The 17,159-nt window shown below is 39.0% G+C and overlaps 1 protein-coding gene across 1 annotated transcript; it reads left to right on the top strand.

The window, feature by feature from the left end:
* Nucleotides 1-475: 475 nt before the first annotated feature.
* On the top strand, nt 476-12,145 carry LOC145481689 (uncharacterized). The gene is made up of 7 exons (XM_081460209.1): nt 476-4,214; nt 6,010-6,119; nt 6,747-6,797; nt 6,961-7,002; nt 7,524-7,946; nt 8,286-8,420; nt 8,995-12,145. Exons 1-7 carry the CDS (start codon nt 3,587-3,589, stop codon nt 9,163-9,165), a joined length of 1,560 nt encoding a protein of 519 aa, XP_081316335.1. The 5' UTR covers nt 476-3,586; the 3' UTR covers nt 9,166-12,145.
* Nucleotides 12,146-17,159: the final 5,014 nt, after the last annotated feature.

Raw genomic sequence — 17,159 nt, 5'->3', positions numbered from 1 at the left:
TGGACCTCGACTCCGTCTCGGTCCATAAACACAAACAAAAAAAAGAACTTGGCCAATATCCAACCATGTTGACCTAACAAGATTGATCAAAAAGGGGATTTGTTATATGGCTTTCGGGGAAATTTTTCTTGCGGGACACTGCGGGTAGTCCCGAGCGGGCAAGATAGCTCCATCTTGCCCGCTCGGGCAGCCAATCACAGCGCAGGATTTGATTCATCTTGCCCGCTCACGCAGCTAGCCATAGAATAAGTAGCCTTATTATATGGCTGTGTCTCACAAGGACTGGGAACTACCGAATTCACGAATTTGATTGGCTGAAATCGATATTGACCGCGGTCTAGATTTTCCCATCTAGACCGGTATCCAGACCGGTTTCATTTTGCGTTGAAAAAGTAGCAAACTAAAATACAAAAATGTTCACCATTTTCTTTTATTTTCTTCTCAATCGTTTGTGGAAGTGCCATAAAGCCTGATGACAAAAAATAGGAAGAGAGGACGAGCAAATTTCGGCAGGTTTAAGTTAAGCTCATCGCCGTTCGCAAGCAAAATGTCAGTTAGTACAAACCAGTTACATTAAACGAATTAAAGTTTTCTTCTTTGCCATATAATAAACATCTTATTAACCGAGCTAAGTCGGTCTGTACTCACGACCTCGGTCAAGATTGTCCCATACAGACTTCCTGCTCGGTTAATAAGAGCTAAGTATAAATGCCCATGGGCCGATTACGGATTATGCAAATTAGGAAGAGCCCGGCTCTGAAAATTCAAGCGCATTGAAACGATGAAAGCCAATAAAAAACAGTAAGAGAAAGTAAATTTAATTCCGAGTAGCTAAAAGTTTAGAGATTTTTCTTTAAAAAAATTTAGATGGAAGTCGTTTTTGACTTACCAGCCGGTAACCTTGGCGGGCACTAGTGCAAAACAATCAAAGTTTGCCAAGTCTTAAGTAAAGCTAAAATCGCTAAGTGAAAAACACCATCGGCAGATCGGTCATGCATCCACGAAGAAACTTGTCATCTTAGTCACAACAATTACCGAAATATTGAACTCCGTCACGGTTCTCATCAAATAGATTCCCTCGCTTTAACACAAACAAGTGTAAATCAGCTTCCAGGATCATCAGATGTAAACAATCGGGCGGTTTCTGTCGGTAGCAGTGTTTCTGATAACGGCAGGAAGTTTTAGACGTTCACAAGGCCACAGGCAACCCAAGCTCTCAATGCGAGGATTTTTTTTTCACTTTTATGCGAACTTTCAGTGTAACGTGACACGTGGCCGCCTGTGGTGTGACGGCTTCTCTATTATCCTCTGTGCCTTGCCGGGCCTCCGGTTCCCTCAAAGAACAATTAGTGCTGTTTGACAATGATATACACTTTCCGATCTCAACTGAAATAGGTTATGGTTTGCAAAGCGAAATACAAATTAAAAATCCATATATAATATTGCTAGCACAAATTTTCAAGCGTATTGCCCTGGCAGAGGAAAGTTACAGGATTTGCCGCGATAAACACGATATCGGCATACCGGTATTTTATTAATTAAAGACTGTATTTGAGCTCTGGGGTGAAATCAAATAAAGAAAATAATTTATTTTAATTGAAATACAACTGTAGAGTATTAAACAGCCTCGTGAGTAATTTTAATGGAGTAATAGGTAGTAGTGGAACATCCTTTCAATATCTGCAATATTACCGCGCCGCGGTAATGTTGAAAGGATGTTCCACTAGTATCCCAGGGGAAGAGTGAATTTAGCAAACTTGTGAAGACCTTGGAAAATCGTTCCGTCTGCGACTTCCAAAACTTCTTGGGTAGATCAATGATCCTTCACAGCAGTGACGATGTAGTAAATGGTAGGGTGCACTGAGACTCGGCCGGGGGTCCCTACGTTTTACGCCTGCAACGCAGGCTAGTATTTCGCAATCATTACAACAAGGCAGTACGTGATAGACGGTTCTTTCTCTGAGTTGTGTCACTGCTTAGGATTTGGGCGACGACTCGTGTGGGTGCACGTACTTCTTTAAAACAACTGTACCGCCTCTCCATGCTACGAGGCGCAAAGCGTCGACACTGCTACAGGTGGCTGCAGAATGTTCGCCTCTGTACATAGTCGATCAATATGCAATGTAGTAAAGCCCACTGTAGGAAACACGAACTTTATCTTCGCTCCCATTGCCCGAAAATACGATACTAGTGCTACTGACGTCTGTCAATCAATCAGTTCACCCGACACCCGCCTACAAAGAAAGTCTGACGTCATTCAGTTCACTGTCAGTCATGATTGAGGGGCAAGTAATGTAGTTTTGCATCCGATGCGCGAGGAATTTTAGATTTATAGGAATAGTCGATCGCTTTGCAATCATTTCATCAAAAGAAAAAAAAAATTGTCCGGCGCCCAAGACGCAGTATGACCGGCTAGATATCAATTCAGGTCCCAAATCGTTTGAAGACCGTTTTCAGTACGTGGATCACGGAGCACATTGCGTTTCCCCAAAAACATAGTGTTTGTTTATCTCTAGGCAATTTTTATGCATTTAGTAAATATTCGATTTTCCGCTTTCGTCACAGCATAAATAATGCGGCAGAGAAAGGACACCTTAGATCGACACTAACGTGCAATGTCGTCAGCAGGATAACGCATGTAGAGATAGCAATACTTTTCACCTTCACACGTGCACATGCCGGGGTCAAGTGGAAATAAAGTACATTTTCTCACGGTCAGGTTTTGCCTTTTACAAAGAATTGTTTGTTAAGTTAAGTTACCAAAGAATGGTACGAGCTACAAACTAAACTGCTAATGGTATCTGTGCACCGTCTGTAAAAATTAGAAAGATTCTGGCTTTCCGTGATCGAACCCATTCGTTTTGGTCTGGTTAATGATAACAGGAAATCAGAAATACCTCGTCGCTCAACATTAAATTGACTTTATTTGTGGTCACTGAAAGCCAAGAAGGCAGATTCCTGTCCAAGGTAAATAAAGAAACAACCGAGTAAGAAAGTAAACAATCCCCTGGAGATACATCTACTCATCCGGTAGAGAGAGAAAACGTTTTTTCAAAGCTCATACCACCTGAATATGTATGAAAGCTTAGAAAACACTTTGTCTGGAACGGAAAATTCCCGCTGTTATTTTTTTCGGACGTTGAATCAGTGTATTAAACTTCACAAGAATAATCAGTGTAATGATCGTTGCATTACAACAATTATCGTTAAAAGTTTAATGATGCCTTTCGTGTTTTTCGTCTGTGTACAAAGAAATTATTGTATCACCCACGCGTTACTAATGTTATGCAAAAGTTCCAGTTTGGTGAGAACGTCTCCTTTTCCCGTACCCGGGTCCCCGTAGGAGCATGGCATGCATAAAGACATGTCAATCATTTCTCATGACAAATCGTTTCGGAGGAGGTCTTCGCCTATTTAGAACGGCGTCAATTGAGGTATCGAGTAAAACCACTTACCTTCAGAACACGTACGATACCATTTATATGGACAGTTTCAACTGCTGGTCACACAGTAACGACAACAACAGCGATTCAAGATAGACAACAATAGTTTCCAACTTTGGCGAAAAACATTCACTGCACCAACGATGTCTTCTACGAAAGGACAAAGTATGAATTATTTATCTCCGCCATACGCGAACTCGGACTGCGGCAGCCTACGAAGCTGCTCGTCAATCTGTTCATCGATTTCATCAGCAGCTGGTGTAGGAGAAGTCTACATCAATGCCGCTTACGATAATTTGGAAAGTGGCGATGTGATTTCGAGTTCAAACCATGATTATGAAGACTTGCAAAGTATAAGAAAAGAGCTTCCCGCCCAGGGCAGAAGAAGCAGGACAAACGAGCTTTATGAACCCACCGGGCGATTGTCAGAACGCGCCAGACAAATCAAGAATGGTTTAGACGAAGAAGACTTACAGAGTATAAGAACAGACTTAACAGAATTACCTGCCCATGGCCACAGAAGCAGGGACAACGATCTTTATGAACCAACAGGGCCTAGGAAGCATCGCGTGAGACAAATTACAGAATGTTCAGATGATTCGAACGCGTCAGTCTCGTTCACTGACGCGTTTCTCTGGAAGAAGGATAGTTGCCTTAGCAAGTTGATCCTTTGTCTTATTCTAGCCTTCTCTGTAGCCGCCTTGGCACTAGTAATTTTAATTATCAATGGCACAGTGGGTCCCAAGTGTGGATGCAAGGATCTTAACTCAGGTATGTGACTGTACTCGAGGGCGTGTCCAGTTTTGTTATTCTTTTTTTCAGTAGTATTTTAAAAGGGAAAAAAACTGTTTGAATGAAAATCCTTCTTTGCGTGCATCTGATAGCACCTTCGCCAAGTGCGTGTCAAATGTCAAAACGCATTCTTACACGTACTAAGGTCTACTCTGGGTGGTCACTGGGTAGTGTCAAAAAAATTCCTTGGGCTGTTCTTTATAATATTAAACCAGTGGAAACTTCTCAATTGGAATTCTGACGAGAGATCATTTCAGTTAAGCACGTGGAGAAGCGATTCAGTCACTCATTCATTTATTCACTCATTCATTCAAAGAAATTTACGAATGTCAATTTTAGCAGGGCGCCCTTTTTTCGTTCACAAACCGGAAGTCTTTAAAATTCTGCGAGTCACCCCAAGGTTTCCCTTTAGTTAGGAAAGATAATTTAGCTCAGTTGTGTGTAATGTGGGTCGGGCAGAAAACGAAATGAAAAGTTCTTTTATTTATTCACTTTCAACGCGCTTCAATTTACATTTCAATTTCCTGATAAACAATTACATATTACATAACAACAAAACATCAGTTACATCTTTATTGTTTACTCATTGAATGCACGCCTAGTGTTTAAAGGGTCTTGCTCGCCTTAACACCAAAATTGGTGGAATTTGTTATCTTGCGCCAAAGCACTTTTTCAAATTCTCGCCCGAGCTATCTTTTGTCATCACAAATTCTAATGAGCATGATTCCAGAGGTCCTCTGACACTGGAAAACAAAAGCAGCGGAACTTTTGATTGTCAATAAAATAATAACCCTGGTAGTATCTGCTTTATGCCTGACGAAAACAAATTTTATTCAGTAACCGGGTTCGGTATGCGTGTGATGATCTTTGATCACAAGAAATGCCGCCTAAGAGGGGTCACATTTATAACATGCCAATAAACCCACAACGGAAAAGGAAAGATTGCCTGTTGATACAACCTTGGGATGAAAGAAATATAAACTTCCTCTCAGCACAGTAACCCGAGGGCAAGCGGGAAAAAACAAACCCTCTCCTGGTTGCTGGCATTCTTCAGTTGTTGGCGCTATCGATGGAATGTGGCCTCTGTGTTATTCTCTTACGACATAGGATTTTGTATAAACAATTTTGCTTAATTAAAGCTCTATTTGTAGTGCGATTAACATTTTTACATTGGATCAATAAATAATCCACAATCTTTTCTCTCACTTTTTCCTGTTTCCTTAATCTACATATCTGATATGTTCGCGAGTTCTAAATTCCGCGCAGTCGTGGTTTCTATTTTAGACTGTCAATATTTTGGCGGGAAACGCTGTGTCAAGACTAGGTCACAATTTAGGCGGGAATTCGTGGTGTGCTTAGAGCCCCAAGGCGCGCTGTTTATTTCGATGGCGTATTTCATTGAGGAACAACTTTCTGTTCCCTGTTTGTTTTATCCATGAATGTTCTTTTTTCACTTCCTAATAATTGGGTGTGTGGTAATCATTTGTATGTGCTGTATTTGTAATATTTTTTGGAAACTTGATTTGAAATATTAATGTACAGTTAAACATATGTTAATCTTGTCAATGTTGTATTCTCTTGTTGGAATGTCACTGAAATGGTGTTTACATTTCCAAATCCATCTAAGGATACTCTTGTTTTGTTCTGGCCTGTTCTTGTTATATGTGTTGCTAATAAAACCTCACACGTAGTGTTTACTTATGCTGAATTTCCGGCCAGACCTCCAACTTGAAGAGAAAATGAATCTAACAGAAGTTCTGTTCTTTTTTCTCAGGTAACAAAGGTGATGCGCCAAGTACGGGAATGCAAAGCGTGTCGGTGCAGAATTTGCTGAGACGAATTCAAGATTTGGAGAATAACATGTTGGCCATGGAAGCTAAAATGGTACTGTTTGTGAAACGTTATACCGTAACATAAATATTTAGGCGAGATCAGGAAAGGTGATACAATTTCCTCAACGTAGCAGGACGTAAAGCAAAGGAAACTTTCATGTGTGGTCGTGTGACATAACTTACATGGCGAATCCGATCTCTGAATAGGGACAGTTGATCTTTTAGTGTTCCCAACAGTGTATCCTTTTGATAATAAAGGAGGTTCTTAATGCAGTATTTTTGTCTGGCAGCGACAGCGTCTATTTGTCTGGTTGTGACAACTTCTCTTTGTCCTTTTAGTAATTTATAAATTCCCGCCTCCAAGGAACGAAATGGCCTTAAAGGGATGAAACAAATAGCGGCAGAAAAAGACATCTGTATGTTATAACTCGTTTGCTCCAGGCGCTCGTGTTAAATTTAAACGGTACAATCAAAGTACTTGTCTGTAGTCCAGCTGAATTTCCACTACCTGTACCCACCACGCAATCTAGGCTGAGTTTTCATCAATCAGTGACCGCATTAGGTTTTTACTCACAAATTGGTATGACTTGCTAGTTTTCTTTGATTAAGGTGCTTCCCATTTAAGTTCTGTAATTTCATAAACTGATAAATGTTTGTTTTGCCGTTTCTCTTTATCTAGAAAGCACGAGACAATGCAGTGGAAATGTTCGTCACAAAACATGAGAGTCAGGTTTGTGTACTTCCAACTGGTTGTTGCCATTTAAGTCGAAATTGTCACTGAGAGCTACCAAAGTAAGGGCTGCGTGACAGCTTACTTCGTGAAAATTTGAAAATAGAGCATCCTTCACATTGTCACAACTTTAACACCATGTATTTCTGATATTCACCGACAGGTCGAAGTCCTGAAGGCTCAGGTCAATGAGACTGCCAACAAGGTATGTTCTGTGAAGAGCAACGATTTTCTTCATACTCTTAATCATCAAGATTAAGATAGGCAAAGTTTGATATATTTGCGCAGGAGAGTGGATCATTAGAACGCGCGAGATGCGCGTCGCGGATTTAGCATTTCGTGCACTCGGGAGTGTAAAGTCGTGAAAGAACATTCTAGGTAGTACTAGGTAGCTGATTAAAGAACTTAACTGGCATTTCAGAATACCAGACTAACGAAAAAGAAATGAGATTCAATATTTTCTTAACACTTGTTTTGAGGATGCTACTCTGCACCGTACACCCCCAAAGACGCTTCATACCTCCGGGTTTTTATTTACAGGATTTTAATCCTGCATTGCAGGCTAGTGCATGCAAATAAAAGTACAAAGGTGAACTCTTGGCCGCATTCATAGTCATTCATCTACGCCAACGTTACAGGCGTTGGTTGTTGTTCTGATTCTGTCTGTGCCCTCGTGTTCTCTTCTCTTGAAAACCTCAATGTTAATGGAGGATATTTCTTTGCCAGGTGGCCACTGTGGATGGTGTGTGGGTAAACATGACCAATACACACCATGCCTTTGAGAAGAAGCTTGACACCGAGGTTAAACAACTAAATAACTCAGTGAAGGACCTCAATAAGAATGATAAGGAGATAATATCAACAGTGAATGAACTGCGTCAAAATCAGATTTTAACAGAGAGGATGAGCGAGAGGTTAGCCGTCAATGTTACCGAACTGGAGACACGAGTTCAAGGGCTGAGCAAAACCAACAGTAACATCAGCAGCAGTGTAGCGCGTTTGGAGAAAGGATATACCGAGATGAACAATTTGATGAAAGCACTTCAAGCAGTCGACGGTGCACAGAATGCTTCACATCAAGACCTTCAGTCTATGCACAACCGTTTAAAAGAATCTCTGACTACAGTTAATGCAACAATGAATGAAAAGGTAAAATAAGAAAAAACTTTTTGCATTTCGGTATGTAAAAGATTCTGTACTCTGGCCAATGTTTTCAACACAATAAAAGCGTATCTCGGCTTCCTTAGCATGCAACGACAAGGGTGCTTTTGGAGAACCACAAGTTTATTAGTTTTATAACTATTAGGTGTTTTACCCTCTATAATTAAAGATTGATTGATTGGTTGATTGATTGATTGCTACAGTCAATGAACTTTTTCGATCATACTTTTTCATGTGCTTTTTTATTCCGCACTTTTCAAATGTGCATGTAGGTTCGAATATGTGATTCCATTTATTGATCTGTCAGTGTCATTCATCCTTTTTTAGCTAAATGCTCTTGGCTCTGACAGCGGCAAACCGGCTGCAAACTTCAGCATGTGTAAACACACACTCACAAAGGGGGCTCCTACAACAGCCACTGAGAATTCCGGTTTGTCAGAAGCTTTTTACACTGAGCCGAAGGTAAATATTCACATCATAGACTACTGTTTCAAAAGCTAGTAACCTCCCTGCTGCAAGAGAAAATCGTGCATCAGGAGAACTCACACAATAATTTCAACTGTTATGAAGTCTTAGGCAGCTTTGTTAGTAGATCGAGTATTTCTTTCCGCCAAAAAAAGTTATGAATCCTGAAGATAAGTGCGGTGGGTTCATCTCGCTAACATTGTAAATAGCATATCTTTCGCTCCCCCCTTCCCTCCCCCCCCCCCCAACCACAACCTGTAAAATGTCACTTCTACCCCAACAGAAAGAAAACTCTCATTTGTAGGTACCCCCTGTTAGCGAACACCCTCTATTAAGTGGACACCAGCTTGAGTCCCTAAATTATTTTCCCACACAACTGATGTGTTACGTGATTTATTTACATTCCTCGCTATTTCGAACTTAAAACCATTACCCTTAGAGTTGCCCTTCAGTTAGTTATGATCGGCTATTTCAAACTATTTTCCTTTTTTTTTCTGCGAGTTCGAAACAGCAGGGTTCAACTGTATTAAACATTCTATTAATATTTTTTCTATTGATTGATTTTCACCAGAATCGACGTGCTATGGGGATAACGTGTTCTACTGATTACGCTAGACATTACGAACTGACTGAAGTATCAGAAGGAGAATTCCGTTGTTCGTGCACATCTTTGTCTCCAGCTTTCGGTAAGAACAAGAACAAGATGGCGTGCCATATCCATGTATGGGAATGTCCGATTTGATTACTTTGGAACAAATATTTGTAATCTTCAATGACCCTCAGCGTATTTCTGGTAAAGCATTGGAAGCGCTCTTCCGTCAAGAACAAAACAGAAGAAGAAGCTTTTCGATTTGATATTCGACAAGGATTATTGTTGTCCGCTTCGTCTTGTAATAGGAACTACTTCAAGCAAATTTCATAATATTCAAATTGTTAGAATATTGTTTTGCTGTATTATATTAAGTCACGAGTATTTAATATATATTATTGTATTTGAGGCCTATCAAGGGGCTGATGACGACAATTTTAAAATTATGGTTGTGATAAACAGTAGCGAAAACCCAGCTTTGTCACCTTTTGAATTCTAATGCTGTGGCACTATCAAAAGTTGTACGAGGGTAGGGGTGCATCCAGAGGAATCCAGAGTAGTTCAAGTGATTTCCAGAAATCACTCAAATGTTTCTGAATGGGTTGAAGTGCTCTCAGAATGCTCTCTTAGGGGAGCATGCGTCCAAACCTCCCTGGTTAATTTGGTCCAAATCACTCATGTAAAACCCTGGACCCACCCCTGGAGGGACTAAAACAACTCTCGTAACTGAGACATCGCGGGAAAATTGTTTGTGGTTTAACCGATCTCTCGTACTAGTTTGATTACATGCCATGGGCTTTGAATTCTGTGAGGTTTTCGCATAATAACTTGTTTTCTATCTATTTGCTGACGTTGCATGGTTCCGTTGTTGAACTTGCCTTTCAAATCAAGTGAGCCTGCGACTCACCAACGGTCAGTCAAATTATTTGTGGATTTCCTCATGGTGTTCGCTAGTGATCATATGGAAACCTGCGAAGTCAGTCGCTAGTGTCATTAAACATAGATCACCGTTACAGCAATAAAAATAACCCAATCATTTTCATCAGACGAAATAATCTCAACGACGAAGCTCTCAACTGAGCCAAACAAAGGGTAAAAACACTCAGTGAGAAAAATGTTAAGCTTGCAGAAATTTATTACTGGAGCAACATTTAGGGTATATTTTATTCCACTTGATCTGCGATCTGGTGTGGACAAATTGCCGTGAAATTGCGTAATATAGTTTTTAAAAGGGATATATATACTTTTTTTAAAATGAGTCTTAATAGAGAAGACGATCTGAAAATGTTTTAAGCTTTCCGCAGCACCCATTGGTTACCTTACAGAAAGAACTGTTTTAATGTTACTTTATTATGATTTACTGACCACTCAGCTGTGTTATATTGGAAATCCGCCAATCTGATTGATCCCTCGTCGTTTCCTATTCGCAAATAGACAACGATTGCGCTTGCACTGCTATTGAAACTGAAAATTATTCTTAATTTTAGACTTATAAAAAAAAACGTAATTGTATTTTTTTTAATTTTTTTTTTTTTTTTTTGATGTAGTATTTAGTGTGTCTACAAACAATTTAACTACTCGTTCTATAGTCACCTCGGGTACGCCCCCTTGGCTCATAGAAAACTCGGGCTGATACTCTCTTTGTTTTGAAATATTACACTGTTATACACAACGGTTGTATGAAATAACTCAAAATTGATCTTTGCTAGCTTTTCTACTGCTTAGTCACAATTCCCAGTAATTAGAGTTGTGAGTTTTCCTTTGTTTTCTACTTTAAACCAAACCGGCAGCAAGGAAGTTCCATTAGTTGCGTAGAGTTGATGTCGAAATAGCTTGGTTAAAACGTGTTATTCTATAGCGCTTGTCTGAGATATTCGAAGACAAGAGCTCCTTGTTTACAAATGTTGTAAATATTATCAGAATTCAGATAGCTTGCGTTAATACACAAAAAATTCGTCTTGGGATTGTTGTAACTGATATTCAGGAATATTGGCCTAGAATCAAGGATATGTAAACTTCATAAACGTACATTAGAGATTCTATTTGTTAATTACCGATGTGGGTTATGATATTAAGCTGATTTTGTTTATAATCAATTCACACTACTGATATAGCTACTGAATACATTATATACCTTCTGAACTGTTTGGTAAGTTTTCGGAATAAATATCTATTGATAACAGTTTTACCAGGCAGTGTTGAATATGCTTGATACTAAGCGGTGTCGACCTGAAAATCATCGGATATTCTACATTTCCATGCATCTCCCTTAGCACTCCTTTTCTCGTTACAGAAATTAAGAGAAGGTGTAATATATCATCCAGTCCTGTCTTGAGAGCTTAATAGATTATACGAAGATATGATTGATCATCGCAGCTACACACACAACATAAGCAGTTGTGAAATTAAAGCCTGAAAAAATTTCAGGTCTGAAGGGATTCAAACCCATGACCTCTGCGATACCGCTGCAGTGCTCTACCAACTGAGCTTCCAAGACAACTGGGAGCTGGTCACATAGTGAGTTCGTAATGTACCCGTAAGTGGTGAGGAATACAAGTAAATACATGGAAGATCATATATTTGAACTGCGGAGAACGAGGATAACAGGGGATAATGGTTTGGGGAGGAATCAGTACAACGCGATATACCGTTTTAAAATCTTCAATCATTTTATTTTAAGTACTCGAACTCATCAGTTTTAATTAAGCGCTTCGAGAGCAATGTCGAGCAAGCCGTATGCCTGTCATGTTGTTTGTTTATAAGATTCCTTGCGAATGCGGCAAAGTGTATATCGAAGAAACAGGGAGAGCTAAGCGAGAGAGGATACAATAACATGACAGAGACATACAGCTTGCTCGTACACAAACCTCCGCAATTTCAGAACACGCCAACGAGACGGGGCATTTACCCATTTGGGTCAAAGTCAAGTTTATTGATCGTGACCCTCACTGGTACACACGAAGGGTCAAGGACGCTATCCATGTAAGACTTCATCCATATAAAATTAATAGAGATAGTGGAATCGAAATTTCTGAAGCATGAATACCCACAATCACAAAGCACAACAGCCGGTCAGTTAGAAAGCGGACCTATGAGGGAACAGCGTCACAAAGTCGGAATAATGAGGATCGAAATGCACCAATAGTAGCGAACCAAGGTGCTACAAATAGCGACACGCAGCAATTGAACTCATCGCCTGATGAAGGCTAGCAGTATAGTAGTCGAAACGTCGCGATCTACATCTCAAAGTGACTCCATCGTGAGACAAACGAGTGAAAATTCATCTATCCTATTTTACACCACGATGAATAATGTGCACATCTTTAAATTAAGTTCAAGTTCAATCGAGAATGCATTCGCCAACTACATCCCAGTCGCTGCTCCTTTTCTGAGGCACAAATCTATTTATTTCATTTATATTATTGCGATAATCAAAAGTGAGGTGTTTTCTTTAATTACTGTATTTGCTGTATATGCTGTTCTTTTAGTTAAAACCCACATGTTTCTATAATTTACACCAATAAACCACGCGGGGTATTGGAGATCACGTGGTATTGTCAGAGTCAGAGCAGAAGAGCCAACTGAATTTCTTCGTGTTTCAAAGCATAGAGATTAACAGCTTTTGGGAAATTTCCATGTGGTTTATCAGCAGTACCGGTAACGATCAATCACAATGCGCGCGTCACTCCGTTATTGCATTGTAAATTAAAAGTGATGAAAAGATATCGAGATCTAAAATCGGCATGACAAAACTTCATATTTACTTCAAAAAAAGGCTTTCATATTCCAAAATACAAAGCCAAGTTCTGAAAATTGAATTTTTCCATAACAATATATACCTGCCATTAACTCCTTGAAGTATAAGCACGTTAATCTTGGGATTTTAAAACAAGAAATACACGCATAATTCAGTATTTCAGACAATTAAAGTGAGATTTGTTCGTAGGTAGGACATATATTTTACTCTTTCTCGTTTCGAGGGAGGTTTAGCGACATACTCACTGGTCTTTCGTGCCTGAGCACTGTTATAAATCTTTGACTTATATTTTTTCTATTTTCAGACAAACAGTAAATCATTTCGCAGTGCGAGATATGCCAATATTTATCGAGCGTTAAGCAGGTGCTGTGAATAGTACCTGTTAATTGTATGACCTGATTACTAAAAATTACTTTTGCCCTACAAGGGATCTTTTCAGCCAATAGATTTAACTTTCGTAATTATCATTGGAGAGTTGTTTGTTGATTGAGTGACAGCGGAAATAGGTTCAGTTTGATTGGTGCTAACTAATGATGAGTGGTATTGTATAAGAACACAGTGGAAGCTTGTATCGAGCACCATTCACGAAAAATCCACTGAGGCCGCAAGTGTTATTCAGGTAAGATGCTTGTTTGATGTTCTTAGCATTATTACATTTCTTCATACACTAAACCTGGCCCGCCAACTTAAATGTTGAAGTGAAAAGGAGAAAATGCCTTAGCTTTTTAACGTTGTTCTTCGATCCCTTTTAAAGGGGTCTTAAATATTTCCTGACTCTTAGGAAGATTGCTACTTTTCGATCGTAAGGTTCGCCCGGTGAGCTAGTGTAGACTAGCTATATTTTTTTCTATTTGCTTTTATGCCGAAATCTTATGTGAGGGCGTCAACGATTTTTTGACCCGATTGTCAATGGTACATTTCTTTCTCTGAATTAACGTGAAATTTTCTCCACTAAATTAAACCGCACTGTTGATTCTTCATTCTTCCATTAAAAACATCTTCACCATCAACTTGAAAACACCCCAGGAAGAGAAAGGATCAATCTTTATTTCCAAAGCGTAATTTCTCATCGCTTTTGCATCATGATTTTGTTTGCAAGTTCAGTTTGGAAAAAAATTATCTAAATGAGACAAAACTAGTATGAAGAAACAATCACATAAACACATTAAGGATCTCGTCGTCAGTTAAACGGCTCGATCATGTGGCTGAAACGACTTCAAATCGGTTCATAAGTTGACGATACGAAAAGCACTAAACAGCATCCTACCCAGTCATTAAAATACAACTTTTAGGACGGGGTAACTCGTGTATATACTCACGTCGTGCAAGATGCTGCGAAAGACAATGAGGACATGTAAAACTTCAGTTCGCGCTTAAAATACTGTAAAATATTGAGATATTCCATTCAAATTATGCAAGTTCGATAAATTAATTTTTCAAGTAAATTTTTCTGTTTCAGTGTAGTTTACCATTGTAGACAAGTATCAGACATAAGTGGTAATGCTTTAATTGAAGGCCAGCGCAAACCCTCTCAAAAGATTTGTCTTTGTAATTCATGCTCAGATCTAGAGTCACAAGATACAATTTGTAAAATAGAAACAATCTTCTAGAAAACTTCTTCTTTCTTATCGTGTTATCTTCCTTTTTTCGGTTCTTCTAAGGAGGATCATAGTCTATTGCATGGGATTACAAACACTCTTGCTGTTTCGTGAACTAAACAGCCCACATTTACTATTTTCAGTGAAGTAAAAATTTACACCAATTAGCGCCGTGTCACTCTGTCATTAGAGTCAAATGGTTGGAAATTTCGGAATTTCTTATCTTTGTCATCTGCGTCAAGGAAACGCATAAAATCTCAAGAAAAGAAAGCTTAAATGACAAGTTACAAATAACTGCTTAAGGTGGCCAATTTTTACAAGTAGGCAAATCAAACATCTCAAACAAAACAAAGGAGGAAAAAAGCAAGATCAAATAAACCGACACCCCCAACAGAACGCCCAGATTACTACAAACCCGACAAAGGAAAGAGTGAATAATTCTTTCAAACCACAGTATATTATGAATTCAAGCACGTAACAAACAAAGGAAAACTAGGCAGATGGTCGTGACGATAACATAGAAATGCGGTACTCTTTATTTCCGACGCTGTCTTTGTCAAGGGAAAATAGATTAAGCATGTAAACAATTGATGCTCTTTCTTTCCGGCTCTTCATTCGCAGTTCTTTTGAAAAACCAGACCGAAAAGCAAACTTAAACATAAGTTTCGCCTAACGGTATAGCAGATGATTGGGACTCGCTACGCACCTCGTTATCTTTGGCAGCCGTTATCTAATATTAGAAGATAAGTAATTATATTCAGTACATTGGAAGGTGTAAGAAGCAGTGGCAACCCGTTATCACCGTCGAGGTGAAAAGGTGCATGAAAATAAAATCCACATCGACTTATTTTAAGAGCCGAAGCATGTGAAACACACGTTATAACGTCTATTGAAGAAAAGGTGAAATCGGCATTGATCCCGGCGGGCTATATTTTGGACGATGTTGATCTAAATATTTTTCAACTTACCACTTAGAAGCATTTTCGTAAATCACTAGCACTATGGTACTGAATTACAGCCATTCAATGTTCAGCCTTTTCTTTCAAATTGTACATTCGCTTATCAGTAAAAGTTATGCAACTACGCCTCAATAACAAAAACAGTAAACCCAAGTCGTCTTTTGAAAACTTAACGCATTGCCTGTTGAATCTGAAAAAGTCATTTGCTGCGCTTGCATGAAGATTGAACATTTTCATTCATCATCCTGTTGGATGAATCAGTTAAACGATCAAATGCTTTGTTCGTCACGGTAAATGTTGCACACATGAGTTTATCATCTAGTTAAGCCTTTATAACCCAAAACACTATTTATTGTAATTTGTTTTAAAAATAAATAAAGTAGCTCAGTTAGTTGCAGAAGTCAAAGAATGCTTAATTGTTCATATCTCAAATAGGCAAGTGGATATCTATTGAAAGGAAAAAAAAACAATGGCAATTAAACTGAACTCGGAATTCAGTGAACATTTCCCGCTTCAACAAGCGTACTTATCAAAAACAAAACAACTTTTCTTTCATATGCCCCGTCTTTAGACTTTTGACGAACAGAAGTTGTCATTGAAGACAAATGATAAAACAAATTCGTGGGAAATTTTTCATTCTATGGAAACTGGAAACAATCTATTGAAAGAGTGATCAGGTAACGGCAGACTTAGGTAAAAGGTTTTTTACCAGTAAATCAGGTGTTACTATGTTTCTGTACAAAACAAAAAAAATGCGACTGCATAGGCAGTTGTGATTAGGCACAATATCAACTGAAGTTTATCGAGTAAAATGGACGCACTACTGCCACTTCACTCGCCGCCCTGCTGTTTCAAAACAACACTCATCAAACACGAACCAATTAAACCAATTAAAAGGGACGCCTTCATCGGCGTCCCAAATTAACAGCTACTCTAACAACTGTAAATTTTCATGAGTTGGGAACAGAGTATGAATTGTCCATAGCAAATTGTCCAAAATCAGTCTTTTCTTGATAACGTTCGTTTATTAGTTGTTTATGCAAAAGCGACGACGGCCAAACTCAACTTGTTTATGTTTCTTTGTGGCGACCGTGATATCGATCCTGCAAACATCGATTGTGGGTGAAGCTTTTATTACTTCCTGAATCTACTGCTTAGCTGGCTTAGAATCTGTAAACAGAAGGAGCGCGATAAAAGGAAAAGGATCACGTTTGACTGAGTATCCCGGGGTAATGTTTGCCAGAAAATTAAGGCGAGTTTGTGTTCAGCTAGACTTTGACTTAAAATCTTCCCGATTTTGACACCTACGTTACAATGACAGTCTCTTCAATAGTTAGAGTTATTTAGTTAAAAACCAATGTTTGTCACTGTCAGTACTAAGAGTCCCATCTTCAGCCTCTTGGCTTAATCTCAAACAAGATCAGCTTAATTTGTTTTCATGAAATATCGGCACCCATACAAAATGTGGATGAAATGTATCGGGAAAATATATATCTTTCATTTATGGGATGAATGTCACCGCAACTAATATAAATAAATCCGAGTATAAATATTCTTTCTGTATGTACGTAACCTTAAGTTTTAGCGTGTTTGAATTACAATTCCGCGCAGACTTTCCGAAAATAAAAGGCATTAGAATGTTCTTCATTATCGATGAAATACGTGGAGATACTGAGAGTTTTGCCTTGTAAGGTGCCTTCTTTGAAACAGCTGAATTTCCGCAACACTTTATGCACTCACTGATTCTGGTTGAATCATTCAAACGGTGGATTGTATATCTCAAAAATTCCATGCAGTATTTTTGCACCATGGGGTACATTCCGCGGCGTGCAG

Source organism: Orbicella franksi, chromosome 3 (assembly GCF_964199315.1).
Source record: "Orbicella franksi chromosome 3, jaOrbFran1.1, whole genome shotgun sequence".
NCBI lineage: Eukaryota > Metazoa > Cnidaria > Anthozoa > Scleractinia > Merulinidae > Orbicella > Orbicella franksi.
The sequence above is the reverse complement of the archived record's forward strand: the minus strand, read 5'-3'. Positions and strand labels throughout refer to the sequence as shown.

Coding starts and splice junctions, on each gene's coding strand:
- LOC145481689 (XM_081460209.1), top strand. CDS start 3,587: ATGTCTTCTACGAAAGGACAAAGTATGAATTATTTATCTCCGCCATAC. Junction 6,798..6,960: donor TCACAAAACATGAGAGTCAG/GTTTGTGTACTT, acceptor ATTCACCGACAG/GTCGAAGTCCTGAAGGCTCA. Junction 7,947..8,285: donor ATGCAACAATGAATGAAAAG/GTAAAATAAGAA, acceptor ATCCTTTTTTAG/CTAAATGCTCTTGGCTCTGA.